Source organism: Spermophilus citellus (assembly GCF_964194105.1).
Source record: "Spermophilus citellus genome assembly, chromosome: 6".
NCBI lineage: Eukaryota > Metazoa > Chordata > Mammalia > Rodentia > Sciuridae > Spermophilus > Spermophilus citellus.
The window spans coordinates 131,181,448-131,195,756 of NC_138187.1; the positions used below are offsets into that span (position 1 = coordinate 131,181,448).

Consider the following 14,309-nt stretch of genomic DNA (forward strand, 5'->3'; position numbering starts at 1 on the left):
GATTACAGCATATAATACCACTCCTGGCTGTAGTTGGCTCTTACAGGTTGAAAGAGAATGCTCAGCCTTTCTGTGCTGATCTCCAGAAAAGTCTATTTTTAATTCTGGATGCCAAATATTTATTATTTGTTTCCACTGATGCATCATGATGGCATTATATTTTTGAATAACTCATCTTTGATAACTTATTTCTAGGAAATGATTCTCTTTCATATTTATGCTGAAAGTTAACAATGAACTGCTGAACATAATTGAATCCATCAAATAAATAATTTATTTTAGAAAAATTTCTAAGTGTAAGCCATGATTTCTTCAGTTTATTTTGTCATGAAACAGCTGATTTGTATATCTTGATTCATCAATAATTTTGGCTTTTAAGTTAAACATTATGACCAATTAATTTAATATTTACCATACTTCATTTAACCTATTCTTGTTGGGAAGAAGTTTCTGCCATATTTATTTATTTATTGTCTAAAACCTCTGATTTATTCATATTTTTTTATCTAGTCTACATTACAGTAAAAAAATAAAAAATAAAAAGTTTCTTAAGAATTCTAATAGAAATAGTTCTTTGTGATAATAATGTTAAGTTAAATACTTTAGAGGTTCATATATGGGATTTCTATGGTCACAGCTAGATGTCATGACTAGCAGAACCTTCCTGGAATTACAGATGCTTAAGGAAAGTCTTACAGGAAGAGAGGACTATTTTTAGGTGACCATGAAGAAGGGAAAAGCATGCCAGTCCCAGGAAGGTCAGAAGAGGAACATAGAAAGGCAGTGAGGCTTCAATAAGTGTGAAGTCCTATTGTTCCTTGTCCACTGTCCACAGGGGCCTTGCGTAGGATGCAGTCAGGTGATAATCAGTGATGAACTGAAGACAGGCCAGTACAAGGTACTGAGAAGCTAATGCACCATTCTTAAGAACTTAGCTTTAATGAAGACTGATTTGGGAACTGGTGAAGGATTTCAAGTGGAGGAATAAGGTGACCATTTGGAAGTTTTTGTAGTTAAACCCAAGAAAAAGAGATTAGGAAGATGGAAGAAGAGGATTTCGGAAAACAGTTATCATTGTCACTATCTCAGGGAAAAGTGTTTGAGAGAAGTGGTGTCAAAGATGATGGGCAGTTTTCTGTTGTTATTGTTTGTGTGTTTGTTTTGTTGTGTTTTTTGTTTTTGACAGAAAACCTGTATAGATGGTGAAGACAAAAGCAGAATCTCAGTTACTTCCAAAGATGTAATGAAAAATGAGTTGAATAAATTTCCTTGAGAAAGTTTTCTGTTGAATAAGTACTCTAATCAATAACGAGAAAATGTTTTATTTTTATAGGTCACTTGGAGAAAATACTTATCACAGTAAATCTATATTCAATATCACATATACATTTGATGAGTATTACTATCAATTACTGCCAAAGGACTAATTTACCCTTAAACTAATGTTGAAATATAATTTTACTCAGAAATTTAGCTTCTGGCAAAAATAAAGAGCAACAGATGATAGCAACTGATGTTAAGAATAACAGATAAATCAGACAGTCAAGCCAAAAGAGAACTTTTGTTTGGTTGGCTGATTTACCTAATTTCTATTTTTATTTTTTTATTTTATTTTATTTTTTTTAAATTATTTTATTGTTGGTTGTTCAAAACATTACATAGTTCTTATTATACCATATTTCACAGATTGATTCAAGTGGGTTATGAACTCCCATTTTTACCCCGTATACAGATTGCTGTGTCACATCAGTTACATTTCCATTGATTTACAAATTGCCTTTCTAGTGACTGATGTATTCTGCTGTCTATCCCATTCTCCACTGTCTATTTTTATATAAACACAACTTGGTCATAGTCCTTTAGTTCATAATAAACATTTTAGAATTTAATCCCTTGTATTTAGAAATTTCCTGCACATCGCCAGAAATTAGAAATGGCTATTCTGTATCTCCAACGAAAATTTATAAGGAGAATGAAATATTTCAATATAAATGTAATCAAGGTTTTGAAAACAATGAAAGAGGCAATGCTACGAGTCCAAGTCCCTCATGTGAAGGTAAGGTTATTTTTATTTTCTGTCTCTTGTTAAAAATTTTATCAGGCCTGGTGCGATGGTGCATGTCTGTAATCCCAGGGCTTGGGAGGCTGAGACAGGTGCATCACAAATTCAAAGCCAGCCTCAGTGACAGCAAAGTACTAAGGAACTCATTGAGACCCTTTATCTCAATACAATACAAAAGAGGGCTGGGGTTGTGGCTCAGTGGTCAAGTGCCCTTGAGTTCATTCCTTGGTACCCTACACCAAAAGAATTTTATTGGTTATTTATTTATTTATTATTTATTTTTGTGGTACGTGGGATTGGGCCCTGGACCTTCTGTATACTAGGCAAGGATTCTACCATTCACTGAGCTACAGCCCCAACCCCAATTATTTTAATTAATATAATCATTTTATGTAAGCAATCTATTTTTCTCAAAAAAAGAGTATTAAATTTGTAAGAATTAATTGTGCAAAGTCCTTTCGATACTTATTTGTATGACATATTCTCTCAAGATAAAAATAAATAGAACCAGAGGCTTAAATATACTATTAAGTAGCTAGTTCATGGTGATAAAACATTCCAGGAGCAGACTCAGGACTGTCATAGGCTTTCCAAGTTAAATAATCTGCAATTCTCAAATACATAGATTGCTCTTCTAAAGCCTAGAATTTGGCTCTAAAGAGTAAATTATGTTAACATCAGATGAGGTAAATCTCTATTTAGATAATGGAATTAAAGGGATCCAGAAAGTGGAGATTTTCATGAGCAATGGGTCTAATTTGGAACAACAGTGATGATGGTGCTGAAAAAGAAATCCTAACTCCCAGCTTCTTCATGGAAGGATGTCATGCAGAGAGGCAGAGCGCTTTTCCCCACAAGAAGTATATCTGAATATTGTGTTCTTTTTTGCCTACCTCCTTTTAAAGGGATGTCTTCCAACGATCATGACTTAGAAGAGAGAATATAGATGATTGAAGAGTTTAAGAAATCATAACCATAAAAAAATAGCAAGAAGACATAGCTATATTGTAGTAATTCCTGTCCTCAGATATTTGCAGGCATCTGTAAAGAAATGTTGTATTGGAGCACAACAATGTCCATTTATTTATGTATTGGGTATGGTTACTTTTATATTACATTGCCAGACCTAAGTAGTTGCAAAAGAGACCCTTTACAAAAAAGGTTTTCCAAAAAATAGATCGCAGTATATCAATATCTTAACAAACTACACTTTGTTTCTGGTTTGTGCTCACTTCTAATATAGTTCAGAATGGCCCCTGCACAGTATTTCACTGAAAAATCATTGCAGATTTTCTGCATTTTTTTTTGCCCAAAAGTGAAGTGCTACTAAATGTTTCACATATGAAAAATTTTTTAAAGTTGTGCAGGTATTACTTGAAATTCTTCATTACTTAACTGTCTTGGTCCAAGATTAGAATGCATGGAATACTCATGAACATATATTTATGCAGTGGTATGGTAGGGACTTTCTCAGAACAAAGAAAACATGGCACCATCAAAATCACCATGCACATTCCACAACTCTATTGTAACACTGTTGCAAATCTATAGTATAGAAATATAATGCCCAATTAGAATGTATATTACCTTATATGGGAGACAAAGAGCTAGCAGATAAAGAGGAGCTAACAAGATGTATATAAGGCAACACCTCCTGCTTTGGGGCCTGGGCCTTTGGATATAAATCCACTGGAGCAGTGCCAACACTAATATACTCTGCTTCCTGTTGAATGCCCTCCTTTCTGGTCTCTCTGTGGAAGAATCCTGTAACAGTGGCAATGATAATGCAGTGAAATATGGTAAACTAGTTCTAAGAATCAGGTGAAAAAGGCATCATCTTTCCAATGTTCTTCTTCAGTTATTGCAGATGTGGGGGTGAGAACATGAAAATTCACACAACGTCTTTTAAAAATCTCTTCTGTTTTAATTTTCATTACATTGAATTATCTATGTCATATGACCACATTTAATTCAAAGAAGGGATGTGATATCCTACCAGTTGTGTGGAAAGAAGAAGAGTCTATGTATATTCGTAACAATCCTTATGAGAGCAACAGTGCCCAAAGAAATAGAAGAAAGTGGAAGATATATTTGAAGTTATAAATGATGAAGTCATTGCCAGACATGGAGTATCATGAAGTATGTGATGGCTTTGGACAAAGAGGGATTTACAGTTCAGGAGAAACAAATATATTGGTGAAAACCACAGTAAGTTAAACAGGAGTTATATATGAGGATATATATATAGTCATATGTGAGGATATGTTTATTTTAATGTCATGTTGTGCTCCTCTAGGGACAAATAAATATCACTTATAGTCTTACTTTGATATACTTAATTTTAATGAGTACTGATTTCCACACTATTCACACATCCTATTTTTTTTTCCAGAAGGAACATGTAATCCTCCTTATATTCCAAATGGTGTTTACTCACCTGAAAGGATTAAGCACAGAACTGAAGATGAAATCAGATATGAATGTAAAAGTGGTTTTTATCCTGCAACCAGGGGAAATACTGCAAAATGTACAAGTAGTGGCTGGATACCTCCTCCAAGATGTAGCTGTAAGTTTCATTTATATCTTGACCTATTTTATAATTCTGAATTGATTTTTTTCTCCTACACACACACACACACACACACACACACACACACACACACACACACTGACAAGACCAAATAGTTGTCTATGTTTATGTACATGATATGTACATAGAGCCTTTAAAAGCATTCTTTACTTTTCTTAGTATGAAAATCTCATTTTAGTAAACTAAAAACAGTTTCTTGCAACTCAAAAAATATATGTATGTATATAAATGTGTTTCTCTAATTAATAAAATTCTTCCAATATGTGAATAAAACATTGGGTAAAAATACTACCTTCTAACACATAATATGTTGGTTATTTGTTTCATTAAAACAAATATCCCCCCAAACATATTTGTTTAATACCAAACATTTGTTGTCTCACAGTGTCTGTGGGTGAGAAATTTGGGAATGACTTCCCTGGGTAGTTCTGAGTCAGTTTCTTCTTGTGGTGCAGTCAGTACATCAGAGTAATAGACTGTTCTGCAGGATCAGCTTCCCACATGTTTCCTGCACATAGATTTTGGCAGGAGGCCTCAGCTCCTGACCACATGGGCCTCTCCTTAGGTTACCTGAATGACAGCTAACTTTCTCCAGAGCTACTGATATGAGTGAGTGGAGGCCCGAATACCACTTAGAATCTACTCTTGCTACCACCACATCTAGTCTTCAGAAATGAGACACTAAGTCCAACATGCCCCCAAAAGGAGAAAAATAAAGCTCCCCTATTGTGATGGAGGAGTTTGTAGTTTCCTACAAATCTTACATGTGGCAAAATTCCACTCAGGTCAAGACTATTTTATTTATGGAATGCTTTCTTGGCCCTCTTCAAGTTTTAGTGTGTCTCCACAGTCATATTCCTTTTCTTTCTATCTAGCAGTACATTTTAAGGGTGTATCATACTTAAACAAAAATGTGATGATACAAATGATTGGTCAATGAATTCAATGTTAGTTCTAGACAAAATTCCAGTCAGTAACAGAGAAAGCTTTTATAACTGTGAAACAAATTTCAAAAAGTGCATAAGAACCATAAGGTCAATGTTTAGTGATTTTATAGTTGACCTTTGACAATATAGATTTGCTCAAATATATCTGAACCTGCCTTTCACAGGTTCTTATGGATAAGACAATGAAATTGACTAGGTAGGTGGTTTATATCTTTGCAATTTCATTAATAATCTCATCTGATAATCAACCAAGAGAACTTTCTTCTCAGAATAACTCCATTACTCATTGGTGACATCAAATTATTCAATGGCTCAGGGAAAATGTAGTATAAATTCACAACTTGAAAGACACAAAGGATGATGTTAGTGAATCTTCATTAAGACATATCATTCAAAGAAAATCCTACATGTCAAATTGAATCAAATAGGATAAACTTCTGCAATGGTAACTATAAAATCCTGGGCTTGAGTCAAAGAAATAAACTTCCCTAGGACAGATGGATTAGTAACAGTCATGAAAATTAGTGAATATTCAATTCAGTTTGACTCATCACTACGATGGAACAACTATAGCTGGTAATGAGACTATGAGCTACATTTAGTGAAAGTATAAGCAGGTGGATTCTCTAAGTAGTAGAATGAGGCTTTTGTGAGAACCACCCATCTCTGCTGATCAGTCCCTAGTGGAATATTATATTTGCTTTAAGGAATACCCTTTTAATGAGGTTTAGATGTGCACACATGAGTGTGAAGAATATAGCCAAGTGCCTCTGGCCTATCATAATAATTATACCTGTCAATTCTCTGCTTTTTGTGTACTTTGAAAAGACATCAGAGTGAACTAATTTATTTTATTGATATTCCATGAAACAGCATAAGGAGGTGAATAAACATCTGTTCTGCAACAACCAGTTTTAAATCTCTTATCTACAAATGGGAAATTTAATTGATTAATCTTAAAAATCTCATTTCTTGCAACTCAAAAGACTCAAGCATGCCCAAGACACAGTTCTTGTTGAATAACACAGGTTTGGACAGATCATGATGTAATTTCTAAAATCCATGGGTTAATATAAGATATTCAAAATCTTTTAAATAGCATTACAGGGGAAAGAGTGAATGTTACCTAAAAGGAACAAGACTAAATGCTAAAAAGCATTTTAATATCAACACTGGAAGCTTCATAAAGGTAAAGATGTATTCGTCAATGATAAGAGATATGGACTGTAGTCCAAGAAAGTATACTTAGAAGAAATTGTTTTCTCACCTTTGTTAAAAAAAAGACATCTACATTGAGCAAGAATTCAAAATACATAATCCAAAATCCAAATAATATGTCCATAATAACACTGAATGTAAATGGTCTCAACTTCCTCATTAAAAGACATAGACTAGCAGAATGGACCCCAAAACAAGATCCAACCAAATTCTGTTTGCAAGAGACTCCTTTCATAGGTAAAGACACTTGCAGACTGAAGGCAGAAAGATTGAATAAAACTTTCTTCATGCAAATGGACTCCTAAAACAAAATGGAGTAGCCATTTTTCAAACCTGACAAAGCAGATTTCAAGCAAGAATTAATCACAAGAGAAAAAGAGAGCCATTACATCCTAGTAAAAGAAACAATCCAACAAGAAGAAATAATGATAGTTAATATATATATATATATATGCCCCAAATGTCAACATATTAAATTAAAAAATACTTTTTAAGGGTCTGTGGCTGTGGTTCAGCAATTGTGCACTTGCCTGTCATGCGAGAGGTACTGGGTTCGATTTTCAACACCTCATATAAATAAATAAAATAAAGGTCAATCAACAACTAAAAAAAAATTTAAAAAATACTTCTTGACATTAAATCCTAGATAGATCCCAATACAGTATTACTGGAAGATTTCAATACATCCTTATCACTAATAGACAGGTCATCAAAACATAAAATAAATAAGGATATATCCAAGCAGAAATGTATTCAAACTTTTTCTCAGCAGTTCATGGAAACTTCTTCAAAATAGACCATGTTCCAGGTCAAAATGTAAGTCTAGGCAAATACAAAAAGAAAACTGATGTAATCCCATGCATCCTATTAGAACATAATGAAATGAAACTAGAAATCAAAAGCAAGAAAAATAACAGAAACCACACAAACATGTAGAGATTAAACAATATTCTTTTAAATAAAGAATGGATCCAAGAATAATTGAGGGAAGAAATAAAAATATTTAGAAACAAATGAAACCCAAGATATATTAACTCTCTGAGATAGTATGAAAGCAGTACTAAGAGTAAATTTTATGTCATTGAGTATCTACCGTAAAAATATAGAGAGAGCCCAAATAAATAAGCTTATGTTGCACTTCAAGGCCTTAATTACAAAATCAGTGGAAGGTCGGAAATAATAAAGATCAGAGCCAAAATTAGAAGAAAACACAGGATCAACATTCCATCATATCCATTCAGGCACTGACTTTCTGAACGAGACCTCTAAAGCTCACAAAAAGACTTTTGGATATGGATTTGTTCGACTATCTCTAAGTGTTTCATATGCCTGTACTTGTCCACTGGACTGAAAATAGAAGGAAATGAGGAGGGAAGGTTCAAGGACAAAATGGTCATATTAGAAGATACCTCATATTTAACCATTGCTACACGTGCAATTTTATTTACCAGTGCTGTGTGAATAGTAGACAGGGTCTTATGTGGAATATCTAGTCCTATGAATTTCAACAAAAAATGAAAAAATGTTCTAATTTTACTAACTACTTGGCCATACACTGGCAACCTCTTTAACATCTAGAGACTAGAAAGTTGCAAAATTGGGACTTATTTGTCCATTATATACACTATATACACAGCAAAAACAAAATGCACAAAACATAGAAAACTGGTCTGAAAATGTCCAAATATGAACACACAAACCTTTTGCAATTGTTTCCCTCCCACCTCCTCCACATCACTGAGCAAATACAGACAGTACTATACCACTCACAGAGGTGGTTTAATAGTTCCATTCCCAAAAGACTACTTCATATGAATTTTAGCAAAAAGATATTTACAAAGTGATATTTTACTACCTCTGCGTTTAACGTACATCAGGCACTTCTAAACATCTAGACAAGACTAGATGTTTCAAGTAAGGACTCAATTTGTCCACTATGTACATGACAGTCTTGAATATACTGCACACATGTAACAATAGTTCTAATTTGAAAATGTCTTCAAAATATGAGCATTCTGGCCCTTCACCGACCCAGTGGGCTATAATGCTCAAATTTTCAGAAGACAATCTTTCCTAGGAATTTTAACACAAAACATACAAAACTGGTTTACTAATTCTACTTTTGTCATACACTGGCAACCTCTTTAATATCTAGAAAGACTAGATGTAGATTAGGAGGACTCATTTGTCCTTTATATACATTATGTACACAGCAAAGTAAAACAAAACCCATAGACAACTCTTGGCTCTCGGTAAGCACACTGGCACTGTGCTCCCCAGGACCAGCACACAACTGAACAATTCAACAGGGGTTTGGCTATTGCACCCCCCCAAAAAGAAACCATTTCATAAGAATTTTAACAAAAGAAATTTACAAAATGTGTCATATATTTTACCACTTCTACTTTTAACATATATCAGGCACTTTAGAACATCTAGAAAACCTAGATACTTAAAAAAAAAGTATTTAGCATTTTCAAGTATATATATACACTAATGAGGAGGAATAAAACGCACACGCAAAAACAATGGCACAGGACCTCCTTCTCATGGTCAGTCTTCTCCATGTCCAACAACCCACTGAACAAACATGGACAAGTGTCGCTCCTAGAGGTGGTCTAACACATTCATTTCAAAGTCACTTCCAGAAGGCATTTCTGATTTTTTTCAAACAAATGGACATTTACAAGAAGTTATTTTCTAACTCTATCATACCTCAGGCATCCTCTTTACATTTAGAATGTCCAGATGCAGCACAAGACAGGTTGGGGGCAAGTTGAGAGCAGCTTTTGCATATTATATACACATGCCTTTTACAAAGGGCCAGGAAATCTCCCCAAAGGGTGGCGGGGTTTCCAACTGGGTAGATGCGGCTTGTGACTCGACTCTACCCTTTCTCTCTTTGGTAGAAGGACACCAACCGCCCGAGGCCGCTAACCCTTCCACCCTTCCTCCTCTCTGGGGCTTCGCTCACCTTCCAGGACGGTCCGGTCTTCGTTGGCGGAGACAAGGTGCGGTCTCCGGAGCCGGCACTGAGCGCTCACCGAGGGCCCTGGTCTGTGCGGCTCCGCCGTCCAACGCGTGGCCGAGCTTTCAGGTGTCCATCCTCCTTCTTGGGACCTTGAAGCCCCTGCCGGCCTCCGCGGACGGCCGCCCTACTCCTCGCGGTGGCGGCTTCAGCTGGGACGGGCGGGATTGAACTCGGAGACCCCGCAGCCCTCGGGGTTGGGATCCGACAGTCCCTGCCGCCATCAGGACATCCATCCTGGGTGGCAGGCTCACCGGTCCTGCACAGCCAGGGCCAGACAGTGGGCACTGGTAGCAGGAGCTCGGGGATCTGCAGGAGAGGCCCCTTCTTGTCCTCAGGCCCCAACTCACCCGCCGGCCTGGGGCCAGGGACCCCAGAGGGCCCCGAGGAGCAGGCTGCAGGCACTCCCATTTCTCACCACCGCAAATTAACATTTTTAAGAGTAGAAGCTTCTTGAAAATGGTCTGTAATCAAACATAAAGGAAAGTGGAAAAATATTAATTAGAAGTTGTACAATATTTATTGTATGTGTGTATACATGAAGGCGATGGGGGGGATTCTTTATAACATATAACGGAATCATATTGCATGGAAAATATTAATACTATTTGGATATTAAAAGGACTAGGTTTTCTCTAAACAATCTCATGAAAGAGTACTTTTTCAAGAAAATACAAATAAACCTAACAATAAAATAAATAATAGCACTTAAATTTGTGTTAAATTATTTCATACATAAGAATAACTTACTAAAATATAATTATACCTCATTGACAAACATTTTAGCACATTAAAAACATCCCACTTCCCAACTGAAATTAGAAGAAAACTATTGTTTATTATAATCTTATCTATTTTGATATTAACATATTTCTAGTTGATTTCTCTGGTGACTGAAAGATATAATTTGACTTCACTAACGAAGACCTCACAGAACATAATCATCTGATTTCTGTGACTTTTCTTGTCCTGTAAACCTTGTAATTATGTTATAATAAGACATAATTCATTACTTAAATGGTTTATTTCTGATATGTTGCTCAATAAAATAAAATATTATTTATCCTATTTTTTTTTTATCACAAGTGAAACCTTGTGATTTTCCAGAAATAAAACATGGAAGTCTATCTTATGAAGAAAGATATAGACCATACTTTCCTGTACCTATGGGAAAACAATATCTCTATCAATGTGATGACAATTTTGTGTCTCCTTCAAAATCATACTGGGGTTTCATTCCTTGCACAAAAGAAGGGTGGCTGCCAGAAGTACCATGCATCAGTAAGTAAATGTCTTTACAATGATACATGTGTCTTTCAATGAGGGAAGAAAGAAGCACATATGTATTTACAGTTAAGTCTTGCATGACAAATTAGGGCCAAGGGAAAAATTGTGTGCACAAAAAGACCCAATTAGTTTTTTTCTTTTATAAGAAGCTCTTCATAAAAATCACACAAAAACCAAAGATACAAGAAAACCTGTATCATTTATACACGTTTTAGTTACAAAACTAAAGATGAATTCAATGTTATTGATTTTTATTTTTTAGTAAACATTTGGTTAGTTTTGGGTTTTTCTTAATTGCACATTTTTTGGGTGCTTATGCATTCTCTAAATATTATAAAGGTAATATTTAGTCAGATATTTTGTTCAAATTAATGTTTTCACTTTTATCACTTTATGCTCCTTAGGACAATGCATTTTCAATTAATTATGTGGAAAATGGATATTACCCATGTGGAACAAGACATTTACTGCATGAATCTGTTAAAGTTGACTGTTATCCTGGCCATAGTCTTTCAAATGGTCAAAACACAGCTACATGTACAGAGAATGAATGGCTGGTCCCCTCCTCTTAAATGCATTCGGATTAGTAAGTAAAATGCTCTGATATATACTCATGATTTTTTAAAGACCCATCTTCATTAAACTGGGGCAAAATATTTATAACAATTTGTTTTCATGTTTCAACTGTGTAAAAGTGGAAATCAAAATTCACTGATAAGTATGTAGCAAAATAAGTGCACCTTAGTAAACAGTATTCAAGAATATAGTAAAGAATTGGAATACAGGGGCTGGGGCTGTAGCTCAGTAGTGGCGCACCTGCCTTATGTGTGTGAAGTGCTGGGTTCGATCCTTAGCACCATATAAAGATATATAAATAAAGGTATTGTGTCTATCTACAACCAAAAAATTTTTTTTAAAAATTTGAATACAATATTTTTGGGTTTAATTAAGTCATATGCATATACATTGAAATTAATCATTTGACTCAAAATTATTATAAAATTATGATATAAATAAAAGATAAATACAATGAGAGTAAAAGATGTCAGTCAAGAAGTGATGGGACATTTTTGCAGTTCTGCCCTTTGTCTCTGAGTATTTCTGGGACATGTAACAGAAAGGGGTCTTCTGGGACATTGTACATATTTGGTTTTAGGTTTTCTGTAGTGCTTGTACTAATATACATTCTGGTCAATGCCCCAAAGAAAACCTGACCGACCCCCGCCCCAGCTCCCGCCGCTATCCTGCCGGGCGACCCCTGGCGCCCAGCTCAGCGCTGTGTGTGTTCCTACATCAGTGCACTCTGTCTTGTTTACTGCTGTGCGTGCGGGTCCTCCACCTTGGTTCTAAGTGTAGTAGAAAAACTAAGGGCCTCCTTAAAGATGTCTACGTTCTCATTCGTGGAATATGAAATACGTTACTTTAAATGATAAAACGGACTTTAGAGATGTTACTGTGACCTTGAACTAAGGAGAGTATTCTGGATCATGTGGGTGAAATCAAGATAATGTGTGGAAAGAAAGAGAGAAGGAGGGAGAGAAAGAGAAGGAGCTATGTTACTGTGGAAAAGGGTCAGACAGAAGTTCAATGTTTCTGACTTTGAAAACGGAGGAAGGGGACATAAGCCAAACAAAGGGGAACGTCTCTGGAAATGGAAATGACAGGAAAATTGATTCTTCCCTCAACCTTCCAGAAAGGGATGCACCTCTTACAACATCTTAATCTTATCTTAGTATATACACGACATATTTTTGATATTTGGAATTTTAAGATAAAAACTTAGTGTTGTTTGAATTTATAATAGAATTCTTTTTACAGAAGCAATAAAATACAAATACATTATTTTTAAAAATGATTTTGCCTTGTCTAGCTGTTTTCCATTTTATTTTACTTTTGATATCACCTTGTTGATTTCTATAAAAATTCTGCTGGGATTTGATTGAGACTGAGTGTAATATGTACATAATTGGGAGATTCGTATCATAAAAATATTAATTCTTCCCTTTCATGAACATGATATGTCTATTTATTTATTTACATCTTCTTTAATCTGTTTAGTAATGTTTTTTAACTTTTAAAAGGTGGGTTGTGTACATAGATTGTTAAATATTTTCTTAGGTAGCAGGAGATTTTTAAAAATAATATTGCATATTATATTTATTTTTTCCAATTTTATTAAATCTCATAGGATTCCAATGTTTTTCTTGTATATTAGGATCTTATTAAATTTACCATTGGTTTTGCAGTATATATCCCTCTGATTACATTCTTAAAGCTTGTTGGTATAACTAATTATACTATAAATCTATGTATTCTTAGGTAATTTAGATAAGCTTCTAAAGGGTGTCTCCAGGGGAGTTTTGAACTTTCAATAGAAAATTATTAATCACTACATACTGTAACTCATGCTTATCTTGGTCAAGGTTTAACACTGGAATTCCTAACATCTTTGGAGATAACCACAGAAGATATTATTTCTCTATCAAAGAAATCCTGTCCTGACAGTTTATCTTCCTGTTTATTGGTCAACTTTTCTTAGTTAAAAATATCTCATTGTCATTCTTTTTCATGCATTTTTAATAATACGTATCGAATTGAAAAAGCAAAAAGAGAAGAGCTATTGGTATGTAGGTATTGCTTTCCAGAAACATTAGAGTTTTAATAAATATTTCCGAATAAATTTAACTATAAAATGTGTTACTACCTTTGATTGTCTACTCCATGAATATAATATGAATATGTACCTTATGTTTTGTTTTTCATTTGGAATGCCTCCCAAAGGCATGTGCGATAAATGCTTGATCCCTAGCTGATAGCACTATTAGGAGATGGTAGAAATTTCAGGAGGTGGAGCCTGGTTGGAAGAAGAAGACTACTGGCAGATGTGTCTTTGAAGAGTTTATTTTGTCTCCAGCCTCTGTCTCTGTCTCTGTCTCCCCTCCCACTTTCTCTGTTTCATCACAGGCCCATAGCAATGGAGGCAGCCACCATGGACTAAAACCTTGAAACTTTGAGCTAAAATAAATCTTTCCCACTTATGTTTTTTTTGGGGGGGGGCGGGGGGAGTATTTTGTCATCATGATGGAAAGCTGACTAACATATTTTGTTACTAAATTATAGGCTTTTCCATATAGTTTTATAAAGGTGGTATTTACCTGACATATACATTAGTTCGAA

The 14,309-nt window shown here is 34.9% G+C and overlaps 1 protein-coding gene across 1 annotated transcript in view; it reads left to right on the plus strand.

The window, feature by feature from the left end:
• The window catches only part of LOC308651302 (complement factor H-like), a gene marked incomplete at its 5' end in the record, with an annotated part of 122,863 nt that overhangs the window by 11,435 nt on the left and 97,119 nt on the right, over positions 1–14,309 (plus strand). Inside the window, 6 exon segments of the mRNA XM_081298220.1 lie at positions 1,925–2,056; positions 4,455–4,628; positions 10,932–11,126; positions 11,537–11,550; positions 11,552–11,683; positions 11,685–11,718. Coding sequence (XP_081154346.1) covers positions 1,925–2,056; positions 4,455–4,628; positions 10,932–11,126; positions 11,537–11,550; positions 11,552–11,683; positions 11,685–11,718 — 681 coding nt within the window.